This window comes from Empidonax traillii, unplaced genomic scaffold (assembly GCF_003031625.1).
Source record: "Empidonax traillii isolate 1590-97213 ecotype Southwest subspecies unplaced genomic scaffold, ASM303162v1 scaffold992:size1346157, whole genome shotgun sequence".
Lineage (NCBI taxonomy): Eukaryota > Metazoa > Chordata > Aves > Passeriformes > Tyrannidae > Empidonax > Empidonax traillii.
In genome coordinates, this window is record NW_020956185.1 from 458007 (window position 1) to 474831 (window position 16825).

The 16825-nt window shown below is 45.1% G+C and overlaps 1 protein-coding gene across 1 annotated transcript; it reads right to left on the reverse strand.

Annotated features, from left to right (window-relative positions):
- Positions 1-11521: 11521 nt before the first annotated feature.
- Positions 11522-14693, reverse strand: FGF4 (fibroblast growth factor 4). The gene is made up of 3 exons (XM_027903800.1): positions 14390-14693; positions 13407-13510; positions 11522-11698 (listed from the first exon to the last, which is right to left on the reverse strand). The coding sequence occupies exons 1-3, from the start codon at positions 14691-14693 to the stop codon at positions 11522-11524; spliced, it is 585 nt and encodes a 194-aa protein (XP_027759601.1).
- Positions 14694-16825: the final 2132 nt, after the last annotated feature.

Here is a 16825-nt window from a genome sequence, read left to right on the forward strand (position 1 = left end):
ATAAAGTGTAAAACTCTGCCCTTGTTACTCACTCGGTGCTGATACACCTTCAGTGAGCAGAAAAAGCTCTTTTAAAGCAACCACAGGAAAAAAAATTTCACAGCAAACCGTTCTCTCTGCCAAAGGAGGCAGCTTTTGCTAATAGAGGTTTGTAGGTGTTGGCTGGAAAGGAGAATTAAATAGGAAATGTTTGCTTTCTACTTAGAGAATGTCTGTCATAGCCCTGCTAAGTAGCCAGGAACAAATTATGTGTGAAACTCAGCATCCCTCTCCCTCTCTCTCTTTTTCTCTCTCTTGTGATTGATATTTGCTTATGCAGCCCAACTCCTTAATTTAATTAACAGGAATATGCTTATTTTACAAATTATAACCTTGTAATCTCCTTAGCGGGGTGGGGGGGGGAGAGTATTTTTAGCACAAGTTATCCTTTGTTGCACAACATTTTATTACCAACACTGCTGTGGCCCCCTTTTCTTAAAAACTTTCTGATTATTTCCATTAACTTAGAAGTGGATTTTATTTACATAAAATTTACAGGAAAGCCTCAAAGATACCCTGAAGTTGTTTATTATTAAACTGACTTCCAGAATAGCTCGTTTTTTTCAAGTGCCTAAAGTCAAATATAAAATGAAGTAGTATTGACAGGTTTTAACTATTTTTTAACAAAATAGTTGTCTGGGTTTGCCTCTAGTTTCACCATTTTGAACAAAATTGTGAACTTCAGTGGCATTTCATAGATCCCCATGAATGGTAAAAAAATCAATATGTGTTGATAGTTAGCAGAGGTATTTTTAAGTCCATTTATGTGTGTTTATAGACATATTTGTAGAGCTGTAGCTGTTGTATTTTCCGTGATGCTTCAGCATAATGTGTTAAAAAAACCTGTTCTGGGTCTGCCTTAAGTGTAGGTTTACGATTGGCAGTTCATTCACTCTTCCCTTTTATCTGGAATATATCCTTCAGTGCACTCCCACCAGCAACATAAAGAAATATTTTTATTGATGGTCACATGTAAAGGTAATTCTGTTAACTCAGCAACCCGTACAGGTGAGTGCCCGACTGTGTCCCTGGCAAAGCTGTAGAGCCAGTGGGATTTTCCACAGGAGCAAAGGGAAGGTAGGTTTGATGCTCCTATGAACAGGATCAGAACAAATTGGCAGGCAGGTGCATATTTGCTTCCATATTTTTTCTTGATTAACTTTTGAAGAGTGCAAACAATGAATAAATGCAAATTTATACTGCGTCATCTTCCAGAAACCTAACGGAAAGAAACCTCAGGTTTATGTCACCAGGAGAAGGGAATATGTTAATTTTCAATCTGCAGCTCAGGTACCCACACAAACACATACAAATTTTTATTAAATGCATATACAGTCCCTGTTTCTGCATCTGTTCACCCTTCTGTAGGAGTCACAGGGTGCTTAGAGCAGAATATTTTCATGACTATTAATCCCTGATTCAGTGTGGGTCGTTCAGCCACTGCACTGGATTATTACACCTTATTTATTTTCTCTGATCTTTATGCAGAAGAGGATTAACTTGTTTAAAAACTGAGCTTTAAACCAGCGGTGTAGAATATGCTTCCAAGCCCATGCATTCCCTCATTCTGCAAGGTCACTCCTTCACTCTCTCACCTGACTTGCCCCTTTTTCAACCTGAAGAAGTTTGTGTTGATTTTTCAGCCTTTATTCACAAGTTATTTTAACTATCCTTTTTTTCCTGTTCCTCATTTTGCTGGTTACCTGTGACTGAGAGCAAGGTGAGGCTTAAGGGGTCCAAATTAAATCATAATGATAAATGGTAATTATTCTGCTAGGGTCACCCAGGCATAGGAAGGCTTTGTTTAGAAATGTGGTAATTGCAGTCTGATTTCTAATGTGAGCGTTACCATTGAGATACTTCTTTGATAATAAAAACTGTAAAAGCCCAAGACTGAAATGAAATGTCTGAATTTGTAACTTTAGGAAGCATTTTGATAGACTTTTGTGCTGCACCTTTGTGCTTTTATTTACTCGTTTAATCCATATTTCGGACTAAGGTGTATTCCAAAATTACAGCATTTACTGAGTAAGTTCTAGTCTAGTACATCCTGAGGAATATTCATCTGAGGTGCCTTAATCTATGACGTCACATTCTTTGCTATTTACTAACTACTAATCTAAAATATTAACTTCATGAATTATTTGCCAGTGGTATTTTATGGCTACGACACCTATCATATAATTTAAATTTTGTATATATCTATGTATATGTATATATATTTAAATGAAAAAATAGCAAGAATTAATTTAAAACAAATCACTATCTTGCATGTGACTTGCATTACTAGAATAAAGATTTGCAGAAGATGCTAAATTTCTGACTGCCGAGGTCAAATACCTCCAGTTTAGCTTACTATGTAATTTCTTAGGTTTCCATTTATAGGCCTGACTTCAGCAGTGTCTCTGCAATCAAATTCTTTCAAACACAATCACTATTTAACACAAAGCCACGTGAGATGGCCATCTAGGCAGATATCTTTCTGAACGAAAATACCCTTTGCTTTGATTATCCCATCAGGGCAGACCTTCTTTCCCTGACATAAGGCTATCAGAGTTATATTTATATAACTTGCATGGCTCTATAAATACTTAAGTGCTTCTCCTTGACCATCCTAACTAAGCAGGCTAAAAACCCCTGTGCTGAAATGCCCACAGCAGGATTGCAAAAACAGATACAACCCAGTGAATCATATCTGATAACATATCAGAGAGAACAAAGGACCTGGGGTTTATGCTTTTCTGGTTGGTAAACAGACACTTGATGTTCTTATTCTCTTTCTATTACGGTTTGTGACTGGTACACCTTGCTCTGGAGATAGATGTGGTGAACTCTTCGCTGGCTGAGCTTGGCCACTGCTCGCTGAAAAAAAGCTCAGTTTGGTGTTTGAAAATGCAGAGGACTGAGGGGAAGTCCTCTATGGGACAAAATAAAATACAGGCAAGTGAGAAGTTCTGTGCTAAGCGGAAAAGGAGGTTGGACTTCATGAGGATGTAAACTAAGGGCAGATCTTGACCAGAGCAGTAAGGGTTTTAAACTTAGAGAGGGTAGATTCAGACTAGATGTAAGGAAGAATTTTTTGTATGGTGAAGGTGGTGAAACTCTGACAAGGGTCACCCAGAGAGGCTGTAGGTGCCCTATCCCTGGAATCATTCAAAATCAGGTTGGACAGGGCCTTGAGGAACCTGATTTAGTTGAAGATGTCCCTGCTCATTGCAGGGGGGCAGGGGTTGGGCTGAATGACCTCTGAAGGTCCCTTCTAACCAAAACCATTCTATGATACTGGGATTCTGTGGAAATAAACCCACCCTGACAAGCGCATAGGAGGCAGTCCAAGCATATTAACATCTGCGGGAGCAAATCTGAGTCACAGGGTCGGATATTAGGCACAAGTCACGTCCATGTTGGCAGAGTTTGCATCACTGCTCTTGTGACCTGTGCCAGCAGGTCCAGGCCTGGGTTAAGGCTGGAGTGTTTTTGGCCTTAACACGATGCATAAGGTCCCCAGAATAAAATCTAATGAAAGACCTCAAGGAAAAGGGTATAAAAAGTGGGAGAGAAAGAAAAGAGTAGAAAAAGTGGGAGAAGAAAGGGAGGGTGGTCGAAGGTAATGCTACCAAAAAAACATCAGAAAAGGTGGTAGAAAATCAAAAGAGGAGCATGAAAATGTGTCACGACAGGGTGATGGGGAAGAAGGAAGGGTGCTGGCTTGGATGGGCGATGTTCCTGGGCAGAAGCCTGAGAGGAGGAAGCCGGTCACAGGCAGGGCTTGCGGGGAAAGGCAGTGCCAGTCATCCTGCCCTGGCAGAGGAAGGTCAAAACCGCGGGGAAAAAAAAGCAACCGAGGTAATTTTCCTCCGGGGCCGTGGAAAAGGTGTCATAAACAGCAGCCAAAGTTAAGGCTGTGCTGGCGGGTCGCTCCTGCCTCTCCGTGCAGGCACGGCCGATCCCGGGGCAAGCACCGCGGGAGACCCGGGGTCGTCGCTCGGCAGTAACCCCCGGGATGCGGCGCTCGTGCCCGGGGAGATCGGCCCGCTTATCTCAGACCTCGCTGGAAGGAAAGGAAAAAGGCGCCGGCACAAAGATACGCTGGCTCCAGGGTGAGAGCGCACAGGTGAGAGATAGTGAGCTAACTGCCCGGGTTAATGTGTAAACTGACTGACTCCCCACGGGCTGCGGTTCCTGCTCGCAGCGGCGTCGGGGCTCCTCGGAGCGGCATTCGGGATGGAAGGCGAGCGCTGAGGAGGTAATCAGGAGTCGCTCTGCTGCTTGGAGAGGAGTGATGTCGCTCCAGGAGGGAGAGCAGAGGGGTGCCCGGGCCTGGCAGGGCAGTGGTACTCACCCCCAGATGGTGCTCATGGGATTGCCCTGCTGGGGGACCAGCACAGGGCTTGCAGACGAGAAACAGTCATTCTAGTGCTCCATTCTAGGCTTTCAGTGCTGGTGGTGGGCATGGGGAGGCACTGGAGCAGCCTTGGCTTGGTGATGAAGGAGCCCTGTGTGGGACACCCATCCCACCGCACTGCTCAGCCACGAGCTGCTGTGAGCCAGCCTGGGCAATCCCCTCCCTTGACAGGGATAAGAACCGGGATCAGAACCGGGATCCCACTTCCCACCTGGCCGAGAGGAAGAGCTTGTAAGGGGTTTGTCCAGCAAAAGCTCCAAAATGTTCCCTGTGGGTGAGCTCCCGAGCCTGCTGAGCAGCCAGAGGTGCACGGCTGGACCTTTCTTCTGAACCTCTCTAACAAGATCCCAACAAGGTTGGGGTCTGTCCCACCCCTAAGGGAAGCTCATCCTGCAGGTGGGACTCCTTTTCTTCTCACCTTCTTCACCTCAGTGACATTAAACAGCTGTATTGGCCCCAGCCAGCATTGCAAACACCTTTCTTGAAGGCACTGGAAGCAAACAGATGTAGCTGCAGAGATAATGAAAATGTATGCAAATAGTAGCTCCCCAGAAACCACCAAGTTTTACCAAGTGGCTTTGACACTTGCCAAACACCTTTAAGCTGATAAAGATCTGATTTGTACTTCAGAGGTAACCTGATTAGCAACCAATTTGAATCTGGAATATGTTAATTGGTACAAACATCACTAAATCACTTTCTTTAACCTGTAAGGAGTAGTGTGAATGAACGATAGCGAAGGTCAACACAGCCTGAGGAGTCACAGAGAATGAGTACTTCTGTATTTACCCACAATAAAATACTATGATTAGTAATAAAATGTAATTGCATGTACACACACACAATGACACTAGAAGGTACCCAAGGTCAACCCAACACTCAGAATTTAAGAAAACTGAATTAAACCTGCCTTTGTAGCTAAAATCTCTTCATGAACCACCTTTTTTTTGGTCATGAGTTCTGCCCCTTTCAGTGCCCAGTACAGAGGATGTTCAGTAAATGAGAATTTTGGTTTCATACAGCTGACTGATCCCACATTCTCACAAATCCAGAATCTGTGTCTCACAAATTTTGAATATATTAATGGATGTATTTTGAACACTGTTTATAACGAGGAGCTAAAACACAGAGATATTAGTGTCAAAAAGTTGAATTCATGTAAACTGCCCAGGTTCAGAGCTTCCTGTCATGGTATTTCAGAGTGCTTGTCATTACCTGTCATTTAGATCCACCACACAGCTGCAGCTGAGGAAAGTTTTGGGGGCTCATCATCTTCACCACACTTCATGGTGTCTTGGTGGGTATTCAGGAGGGAAGGGCTGGACCTTGGGGTTGTTCAGCCTGGAGAAGAGAAGGCTCCAGGGAGACTTGAGAGTCCCTTCTAGTACTTTAAGGCACTACAGGAGAGAGGGACTTTGGACAGGGACATGCATAGGACAAGGGGAAATGGCTTTAAACTAAAAGAAGGCAGGTTTAGATTAGATATTAGGAAGAAATCCTTCCCTGTGAGGTGGATGAGGTCCTGGCACAGGTTGCCCAGAGAAGCTGTGGCTGCCCCATCCCTGGAAGTGTCCAAGGCCAGGTTGGACGGGGCTTGGAGCAACCTGGGCTACTGGAAGGTGTCCCTGCCCATGGCAGGGGGTTGGAACTGAATGGCCTTTCAGGCCCTTTCCAACCCAAACCATTCCATGATTCTGTGATTCACCAACCACTTATTGCACCATGTCACTAACCTCTGCCCTGCTGGCAGCGATGACACCAACACCTGATTCTGCAGCATGAAACTGAACCATTTTCTCCTCAAAAACATTTCATTCACTATCTAATTTCTGCCTCTGTAGCAAATCACAGAGGGAACCTTTTATCAAGTTCTGCCTTCATTTTACTTACCTGTGCTTCACTCCCAGCACAGGACTGTTCAGGTTGCAGGTCCATCAGCAGTATTAGATTTTGCTAAAAGGTGGTTCTCAGAATTCAGTGTGTCTTCAGCATGGAGAACACGTCTGCTAATACCATGCTCAAAAGGGCATGCACCATTTTTTGACATGCTTGCAAAAAGGTAAAAAACAATCGTCCCTGGTTTTCAGAAACGTGTTTGAATTTTATGAATTTGTAACTATTTATAAAGAGTCTTTGAAATGAATAAACAATCAATGTGTTCTATAGACAGAACAAATCAGTTTCTTTTTAATGCAGAATCGTAGAACAGTTTAGGTTGGAATGAACCTTAAAGCTCATCCAATTCCAACCCCTCTGCCATGGGCAGGGACACTTCCACTAGCCCGGGTTGCTCCAAGCCCCGTCCAACCTGGGCTTGAAACTTAGGATGAAACTTGTGATAAAAGAAAACATATTAAGTATATATTTATATTAACAATTGTTTGCCTGAAGAGACTGGCTGTACACATTTCTTGGATGATACTTTTAAGTAATCAATTTTTAAACCAGACAGTTTAGGGCAGTATTTCTTGTCTGAAGTCTGTAAATCATGACTTGCACGCAGGAAGCTGAAATTGTGCTGTTCCCCCCTTTTGCAGGTTGCATTGGCTGAAAGCAGCTTGGTATTACAATTTTGCACTATCCCATCCATTTTTAGATTACTTAGTAGAAGGACAACAGGAATGGGTTTGTTGTTGGTTTGGTTTTCCACATTAAAAACCTGTTTTCCTCCGTCTTTGCCAAACATCAATTCTTTGTGTCATATAAAGGGAGCTGCAGTGTTTCGAGGAATTCCTTTTAACTTCCACGCTGAAGTGGTTGCTAGTCATTATCAAAAGCCTCCCCAGCCCTTTAACAGACTGTCTTTAATTGGCCACTTGCATGGTCAGTTAACAGGCTGCGGTGGAAACCAAGTGGCAAAGTGTGAACAACAGAATCTGGCACTATAAACCCAGTGACCGCCCTGAAACCTGTGGCTATTTATACATGGGGCAGTGTTTTGTCATGCTGATTTTTATTAGCACAGATTAGACACAGACAACTTGGGAGATGTCACAGATGAGTCAGAAAATGTAAAGCATGGACCATTTAAAACATGCAAGCTTGCAGAGGAAGGATGGGGCTTGGAGCCTTCTCTCTGTCCTTCCCCCAGCAAAAGAAGGCAGAGTGCAAGGCCAGGCTGGCACTGCCTCTCCTCTGATTATCCCACTGGCTGGATCAGCACTGCTTGCAGAATCTTTCCATCCTTAGGGATGTTTTTTTTTGATGTATAGAGAATGTTTGGTAGATGGCAGGAACACACTGGGCACGGCTGGAGCATGGCAATGCTCCCAGTGAGCTCCGAAATGCTGAAACAGGTGAGGTATCAGAGAGTCTTTTTGGAGGGTTAAAATTAGGTTTCACTTTTAATGCATTTATTTTACTACCTCAGAAGGCAATGTGAGGAAAGCTCCCCCCTGGAAGTGAGTATAAAGGCAAGAGGCATTTATACTTTTCTGTGGGTAGGACCCCATGTGCAGCCCAGTGCTCTTCTTGGTCCTATGAACCTGCAAAGCTACTGCTCTGAAATCTCACCTCCATAAAACCCAAGCCTGAGGATTTCTCTCCAATCTTGAAATGAAAATCATATGTCTCCCCAGGGCTGAAATAAATTTTCATCCCTGGCGACGACTTCTTGTCATAATTTTGGAAGTCCCGGCAGTGATAAATTTACGTTTGTTCTTTTTACAACACTGTAAACAAAAGAAGTTAATTATGAAAAATTATTACGTCTGCATGCCTATTTATTCTGGCTCTATTCATAGCAGCATTAAATATGCTGCAGCTATACTTGTGCAGTTATAAAAACTCCACCTGTGCTACGTATTTATAGAGCCTGTACAACTTTAGAGAGAAACTGCCCTGGTTCAGAGTGAGGGCTCTTGGGCATTCCCAGCTCATCTATCGCCTTCCCTTTTCTAGGAACAGAAAAAAAAAAGAGCATCAGTCAGTGGAAAATTAAGTGGAGAAGGGGTCTGGATTTTTATTTTTGTGTGGCCCTTACTTAGCTGGGAAAACTCCCTGTGCTGTCAAGGTGTGGGAAATCAGACCTGAATATTGTCATTCCTATTATGTGCCCCTTCCTAACTCTAAACTGAACTGAAAGCACAGAGATTGGCCATAGCATGTACACAGCACTTTATATTTCCATCCACCTGCATGAAGGGTGATCACTAACTGCAAAAGGAGCCTGTCTCAAACCCAACAGGTGATCCTACAGTCTCTTCCATCAGTGTGGTCCCACTCCACAGAGAGAGCCAGCAGCGCTCATTAAAGCCAAAGCCATGCAATCAGGTTTGCCCGTAGTGTTAACAGCCAGCAACACAAACCCCAACGCTGATTTGTGCCTCTGGCCATTAACTTTAGATGCTGCAGGAGAAGCTGCCACCATTAATAACCAGGGAAATAACACAAGTCAGAACAGCAGCATGTGGCAGATGCAAGTGTGCATATCTGTTACTGAGCTGGTGGAGCTGGGCTTTCCTGGACGATTTCCAGCTCTGGCAGGGGGAACTTTAGCTGAGTAAGAAATCCAGGCTGTCAGTCCTGAAGTAGCTGGCAAAGGCACAAAGACTCCCTGGGCTTTGGGAAAGTGAAATAGCTTTTTTTTTTTTTTTTTTACTGTCTTTCGTTGCAGGATACATTCCCTTTTTGTAAAGAGCTAAAATCAACACCAGGGTGTCATGCATTGTAAACGTTTATCATTTATTATGCATTTAAGTGTGCACAGCACATACACCACAGTCTTGAACAGCACCTGTATAAAACTACAGACAGATTCTGGTAAATGGTGAAAGCTCATACCACGCAACATCGTTACCGAGGTTTTATCACAATATTTAAAAGTTACAACAACTACCTCTGAGTATATCTTGTGTGAGGCCGTTGGTTGTGGATTTAATGAAGTGGAAAGTGACAGAGAAGAACCATTTCCCAGAGAGAATCTTTGTGGTCTGATTTTGCTATCTGAAATCTGGAACAAAATCATCATTTGTCAGAGGTAGTGGTGATAGTTACACAACGATTGCTCACATACAGAAAACACAGAAAGTACAGAAATCCCCCAATTTACAGAAAAAGAAAAAAATTTAAAATCCTTAGGCATGACATTTTCTCTGCTCTTGATTTGGCTTCCTTTTTCTTAATTATCTTTGCTTTGACAGCATCTGCCTTAAGGTCTGGTCCTGCTCTGCTCTGATTTTACTGAAATTTGGTGAGTAGACTTTGTCTTTAAGGTCATGTGTAAGCAGAGGATACAGGCAGGTCTATACCATTACAAAGGAACAAAGGGTTTTGTGTAGGAATGTAAAGAGGAAAAAGAAAAAAGCAAAAAAGAAAAGCTGAACTCAAATTTGTATGTAGTCAGAAATAATTAGTTTAGATGGGAAGATGATCTGTAAACATCCTCTAAGTCATCAAACATTGTGGTTAGTCCTGGTTCCCACTTAACATATCGATGCTCCAAAGATAAAGTATCTTATAAAGCAGGAAAAAAAAGAAAAAAAAAAAGAAAAAAGGAACAAAAAAGGCAAATGAATCCTTTTAGTGATTCCCCCATAATCAAACCTGTCTTTTCCTTCATCACGTTAGAGACATGAGTTACACTTGAAAAATATATAAAGAAAAATATAGGGTTACTCGATGACGATACAGTACTGCAGCCTGACAGCTGTCTGCAAATATTTTCACCATGATTACCCTTACTAAAAGTAAACCACTGGGTAAAGATAGCTCAAACGTGACAAGGCTCAAATAGGATGCAACCAACTCTATCCTGAATACTTTTGGCTACATATGGAAAAAAAGAGAGATTTGGGATGATGATTGTTCCCCCCAGGCCCTCCTCCAGAACTGTGAGCCTGAGCAGGAAAGTGGGTACCTTCCTTCCGTGCAGAATTTGTTAGGAGACTGGCTCTGGGAGTTAGTGAGGTAGAAATTAATCAACTTCCGTCAGGGAATGAGACAGGGAAAAAAAAAAAAAAAAAAAAAAAAAGCAGCATATTTCTCCTTCCAAATACTGCAGCAAAAATAATAAATAGTACAAACCAACCTCAGTTCCTCGTAATCAATCTAAGTTCCCTCTGTGGAGCTCGTGCTTGCTGCAAACCAGCAAATGCTTTTTTTGCCTTTTAAAAACTTACGAGTGTTACAGAGTTGCCCAAACTTTGAAAAATGAAGGTAGTCTCTGAGTTCGATTTGAATAAAGTTGAACTGGTTCACTGTAGTTCCACAGTGCATTTTTGGGGGGAGGGACAGACACGTTATTTTTTAGCCTGATGCCAAGCCATTGTATCACTAAGGGCCAAAAAAAGATGGTTTGTCTAAACAGATGGACCCAGCCCCAATCCTGCCGAGCTGCCAGAGGTGCTTGAGCCTCTCTGCTGAGAAGAAGGACTGCAGGAAAGTTCAAAGTTCAGCGCTGGCAGATCTAAAAACAGATTTGTGGGGCGGCTCTTCAGCCCCGCGCTCTCCGCACCGGGGGTAAACCGATCCCGCTCCAACGAAATAGCAACGCGGCACAAAGGAGCTCAGGCATTGTGTGTGGCTCCACACTGGCATCCCACTCCGCCACCGCTCCTTCTTGGAGGCCAAGAGCTTCTCTGGGAGTCACGGGGGAGGTTCGGAAAACACGCAGATGGAGGACAAAGCCACCGTAACAAACAAACAAACTAACAAACAAGCACGTGCTCGATGACAGACACCCTACAACACACAAACAGTGCAAAACGTTGGAAGAGAGAGGAATTGGATGTCACCTGGCTTAGGACACAGAGTAGCAGCACATCTGTGATAACTTAGAAACTAATTAAATAAACAAACCATGAAGCAGAAGTCTTCTACTAGTTGCACCATGAAATGAAAAAGACCTTGGGTTGGAGGTTTGTTTTGTTTTCAGAAATTAAAAAAAAAAAAAATAAAAAGAATCAATCAGAGCTATAAATAAATTTTGTGACAATATATACAGATTTAAATAATTAACTTAAATATCTTACACCTACTCTTGCATAAAACTCTCCAGTAAAAGTGCACCATGTTTCTTTTCCCCGAACGTGTTTCTGTGTCTTCCCCTGGGCTGAGGTAGGTCTGAAGGGAGATGTCTCAGATTCTAGGAAGAAAATGTGTCACTGTCATTGTGGGAGATACTTTATTGCCTTTCTTTGTTCTTCCATTTTTGCTCAGGGCTATGTACATCCCGGGATAAATCCTGGATTCGTAGGCATTGTAGTTGTTTGGCAGGAGAATCTCTTTGAATTTGCACTCGTCATTGAAATGGGTCTGAAATGAAAAGGAAAGGATGAGAGGGAAGGAATTATAAACATCAGGTGTGGAAATATTCTCGCTACCAGGTGTAGGAGGTGTGTTGTGGGGATATCTGCAGGTGAGTCCCCCCCCCTCTTAGTAACCTTTTGAAGTGGCCTCTGAAGCTTCAAACAGGGCTCAGGAATCAGAGGATCATTAGGGATGCTGTGCCCAGGCCAGGCATGTACACCTGAAGGTAGGAAGGACACCAAGAGCCCTGTCCCAAGGGTGGGACAGGGCTTAACAGAGCTGAGGTGGGTAAGGCCCACGCTCAGTTCTGCAGCACTGCTCATCTAATTGCTCGGTGGTTGTTCCACCAGCAATAAATTCCCAGAGAGGCTTCAGGAAAGCCTGAATTAGATCAGCCCTTTCTCACATTGCTTGAGGAGAAAAGAGGCATTTTAAAGACACTCAGACAGCATGGACAGTATTTTTTTGCTTCTTTAGATTAAAACTGAAGGAAGAGTTTGGATGACTCGAGTTAATGGCTCAGGGAAACAGAGCTGCAACACCAACCCTTTCAGTGACGAGGTTTGGTTTGCAAGCGAGTACAAAGGGGGACAGGTGTTATGAGTGTGTTATCTGGAGAGGAACAAACTCATCTCCTACTAATGGGCAAAAGCCAAGGGATTTACAAGAGAGGTCTCAGCCTGCCAAGCTGAACACTGCACTGGAGATTACTTTATCCAGGACACCAAAGCAGCAGTACTCCTAAGAAATGATGCAATGGAAGTTCTGGCACTTTGGTGGCCGATTCTGTCTGGCTTTTATGTAAGTTAAAATCCTCTGTAACAGGACTGATGCCCTGGAAAAGAATTCTGGATGCTTCATGTCCTCATGTGAAAATGCCCTAGTTACCTCTGACATAGTTTGCCTCTTCCTCAGCCCAAGGTCCTTCAAAAAATACTTTGGAAACAAGACATAGGAAATTCATGGGTAAGGAGGGAGACCCAGGAACTGGAGTTTGAAAGTATGCTGATCACAGTAACTTACACAGAGGTGAACTCAAAAACAGGGGGAAAGCTCATCATGGACAAAGATATTCCCTGTCCACCTCAAGTATATTTTATAAGAGGTCTCTATCTTTTTCAAAGATTCAATGTAAAAAAAAGATCTGTGTTGTCTCCTGATAGATCTTCCTTCTTACAAATCAAGATCAAACCCCAGGGATGCTGAACTGCCATGGGAACAAACTCTCTGTTCAGGAGCATTAACAAAGAGTGATCAATAGGTATGTGACAGTCACTGATTCATCTCATCAGAAAGGGTCACTTGTGAGGGCCTGGCTGATCACAAGTCCAAGTGCCCTCCAAGAGATGGAGTCAGCGATTGCCCAACCTGTTTAAGGCTGTTTGCACTTATCAGAAATGGCCTGAGGCTAGCTTGTGGTCTTGCCACACAAATGGCTATTCTGTTGGTCTGTGTGGTAGGCAAGATGGGTAGTCATAGCTGGGTGACTGCAGTTTTTGTGTGAGAACCAAAAAAGTGTCATGCAAAAGAGTGGGTTCCACTTCGAAACCTCAGTAAGCAGCACAGGTGGGCAAGGATGCCTTCTGTTGGCAAGCTCTGTGTTGCCTGACCTAGGAGGGGCAAGGATGGGGCTTGGGCAGCTTTTACCACTGTGCACACGTCACCCCAGCTGACAACAGTCCCCTCCCCAGGCGCACGCTTGGTGGCTACTTACAGATCCGTAGAGTTTGCCTTTGCTATTCATGGCCACGAAGAGTCCGCTTCTGACACCAAATATGCTCACCACTCCTCTTTCCACGGGAGAAATTTCCAGCAGACCTACAGAGGAGACACAGGGATCAGGGGGACAAAGAAGGTAATGCCCTGCAGCGTGAGGTGACAGCGCTGCGCCCATCCCCAGTGTGGTGTGGATCCCCACGCCCTAGCCCTGCTGTGGGTGGCCACAGAATCCCAGCCTCGTGTGATCCACGTGCTGCCCTATGCCCCACGCGGGGACCTCTCTTCTTTTAGCTAAGTATCTATTTTTAATTCGCCCCCCCTCCTCTCCCCCAGGCATTCTCTCGCGTAGACAAGGTTAAAATAAGCCAGAGAGTGCTCAGGGCAAATGAAACATTTGTCATCACGCAGCTTACATCCCCCCCACCACACACACACCGACCCCTTCCCGCACCTTATTGTTTCAGTTGGCTATCAGAGCCGCGGGGGCCACGGGGTTAAGCCCCCAGCAGATGCTCTCCCAAGTTTTTTTTTTGGAGAGTGGCTGGGGAGAGCCGGGCTCTTCCCCGCGAAAGAGCCCTTGCTCAGGGCGGGCGGCCCCGCGGAACCCTCCAGATGTGGAGGCAGCCCCCACTGCGACACCTGATGCCTGGCGCAGAGTCCCTCCGGAAAGGCCGACGGGTGTCCCTTCCCCCCCCCCCCGCAACACGGAACGCCCGATGGGCTCGGCCGCCGCCCCGCCGGCCGCGCACCCCGCCGCCCTCGGGGGAGCCGCAGCGCGCAGCCCCCCGGTGCCAGGGGCGGCAGGACTTTTTAGGGAACTCCGGGGTCCGCCACGCACCCACCCTCCTCTCGGGGACAAACCACTCCCCGGGGCAGGTGAGACGCCCCGGCGCCCGCGGATGTGCCCGGAGGGCAGATCCGCGGGCGCCGGGGCGTCTCACGCGCCCCGTCCGTCCGCTGGCGGCACCGCCGTCTTACTATATCGATTCTCGCTGTGAATCCCATCGATGCGGCCGTCGGGGAGGACCTGGATGTGGAAGCCGATGCCCACGTTGCAGTAGAGGCGGCGGAGCCGCTTGATGCCCAGGAGGTAGTCGCCGTCGCGGGCGGCATCGCGGCGCTCGGCCGGCAGGCGAGCGACGGAGCGGGCGAAAAGAGCCGCGTCCCAGCGACGCTGGCGGGGCCCGGCGGGGAGGCGACCCGGGGGCGACCGGCCACGCACCGCCCCTGGCCACAGTAGCCCCAGGAGCAGCGCCGGCAGCAGCGCCGCGGGGAGAGGCATCTCCCGGCTTTAAGGGGCGGGCGGGCGGGCGGCCGACGGGACGGTCGCTCCGAAAATGCGCTCGCCGACCTCTCCCCCCCCGCAACCCCCGCCCCGCGCCGAGCACCCCCGCCCCAGCTCCCCCGCTTTTTGCTGAGGTGGAAGACGGGGAGAAAATAAAAATAAAAAATAAAAGCGACAAAAAGCCAAACGGAAAAAAAAATTTAAAGAAAAAAAAAATGCGGGGAGGAAGGAAGGAGCTTAGTGCTCAGTCCCCCGAGGATCTGCGGTTTCCCTGGGCTGGCTGCATGGAGAGGAAATCCCGGGAGCAAGAGCTTCTGAACTTGATCTCAACTCCAGGAGTCTTGTCTGAAGTGCTGATCTTCTTCTATAGCTGCTCAGCCATAGCGCTTTAGCCCTAGCCACGATATTTATATATCCATGTGCGTTGGTACCTATTACATCACCACCTACTGCTGCCTGCTGCAGCCCTCCGGTTTAGCTGAAAGTCAAATTATCACCCTTAGATGCTTAACAACTCCGAAGCGTCTTGAAGGGAAAGGGTGAGCAGCGCTGGTGCTAAACAAGACGGACAGCACAAACTTTTAAAAAGAAAAGGTCATATTTTACGTTCATCACAGCAGCTTCCTTCTTTCTTTCTTTTTTCTTTCTTTTTTTTTTCTTTTTTCTTTCTTTTTCTTTCTTCTTTCTCTCTTTCTCTCTTTCTTTCTTTCTTTCTTTCTTTCTTTCTTTCTTTCTTTCTTTCTTTCTTTCTTTCTTTCTTTCTTTCTTTCTTTCTTTCTTTTCTTTCTCACTTTCTCTCCTTCTTTCTTTCTTCTTTTCTCTTTATATCTCTTTTCTTTATATTTTTATCTTTTGTAAGTGCCTACAAATGCTAATGCAAGATACAAAAATCAAAGAATGCCCAGCGCACTTTCTCCACAACACAGTGTATGACTTTATGTAAATCTGTGGAATTTCGGCTTTTGCTGTATCCAAGCGACATGGTTTACAGTTTGCTGGATGCAGAAAAATTCCCTTCATTAAAAGCCAAGATAGTCGTTGAATGGGAGGTTTAAGAAATGAAAAATTAAAGAACTTGCAAAAAAAAAATTAACAAAGGAAAGGACCAGCATTTTAATAATAAATAGGAAATAAAAACAAAAAAATACAATAAAAAGGAAAACACTTTGAAGAGGCAGAATATCTCGAGAGCGGTAATAAAGTTTTTGATTCCAAATATCCCATTAAGAAATCAGAAATCAGTCTGCAGTACCAGACATGTGGAGCTCCCTTCTTGGTCACTGTACTGACAGAGGCTGTAGTGACACAAGTTTATTCCTGAGCTTAGAATCTGCCCACTCGTGCAAGTATTGCTACACTTTCTAATGGTGTGCTTGTTTTTTAATCTTTACTTAGATGTGGCTGTTATGTCTCAATGATGTAGTTGTTCTTAGGAAGTTACTTAATTCCATTTAAGTTCATGAAAATGAAGTTCAGTATTTGGAATCAGGAGAAGTTTTGACCCCCTCAGTCTAGAGTTACTTTGCTTAGAGCAAACCCCATATGGTTTGTCACCTCCCGTAGTTTAAGCCTCGGCCCTCAACAGGTTTTCAGAACTAACAGGTGAGGAGACATTAGGACGATTTTTGAAGGTCCTGAATTAATATGAAAATGCGTTTCAGGAAGGGGTGAGAGGGAGGGAAGTGGTTTGTGACTCAAGTCCTTTATAGCCTGAAGACAGTTTAGTCTTTCACGCCAGTAAAGCTCTCCTGCTGTTCCAGCAAAGGATGCGAGAGAAAAAGGGAATTGCCCTGAGCCAGATGACAGCTCACCTAGGTGTGAAAATCTCTGACCTTCGCTAAACCTGAGCAAACTTAGATGATGTGCTTTCATTTCTTCTTGTGAGGTGCACATACAGTGTGTGTGTATGTGTGCCTGTCTCCTACCTCACCTCTGAGGGTGGATAAGAGGCTGCCACTGCTTTGGGGGTGATGGCAATCTGGTGCCACAGGGGTAAAAAAGCTCCTAGGTGTAGTTTTGTGTCTGTATCAAACAGGTTAGTTCCTGTGTGTGAGTTCAAAGACAGCACAATTTAGATTTTTCTTCATGGAGGTGAAAATGTCCCATCCCTGTAAGTGTCCAAGGCCAGG

Coding starts and splice junctions, on each gene's coding strand:
- FGF4 (XM_027903800.1), bottom strand. CDS start 14,693: ATGCCTCTCCCCGCGGCGCTGCTGCCGGCGCTGCTCCTGGGGCTACTG. Junction 13,511..14,389: donor TCACAGCGAGAATCGATATA/GTAAGACGGCGG, acceptor TCTCCTCTGTAG/GTCTGCTGGAAATTTCTCCC. Junction 11,699..13,406: donor AAGGCAAACTCTACGGATCT/GTAAGTAGCCAC, acceptor TTTTCATTTCAG/ACCCATTTCAATGACGAGTG.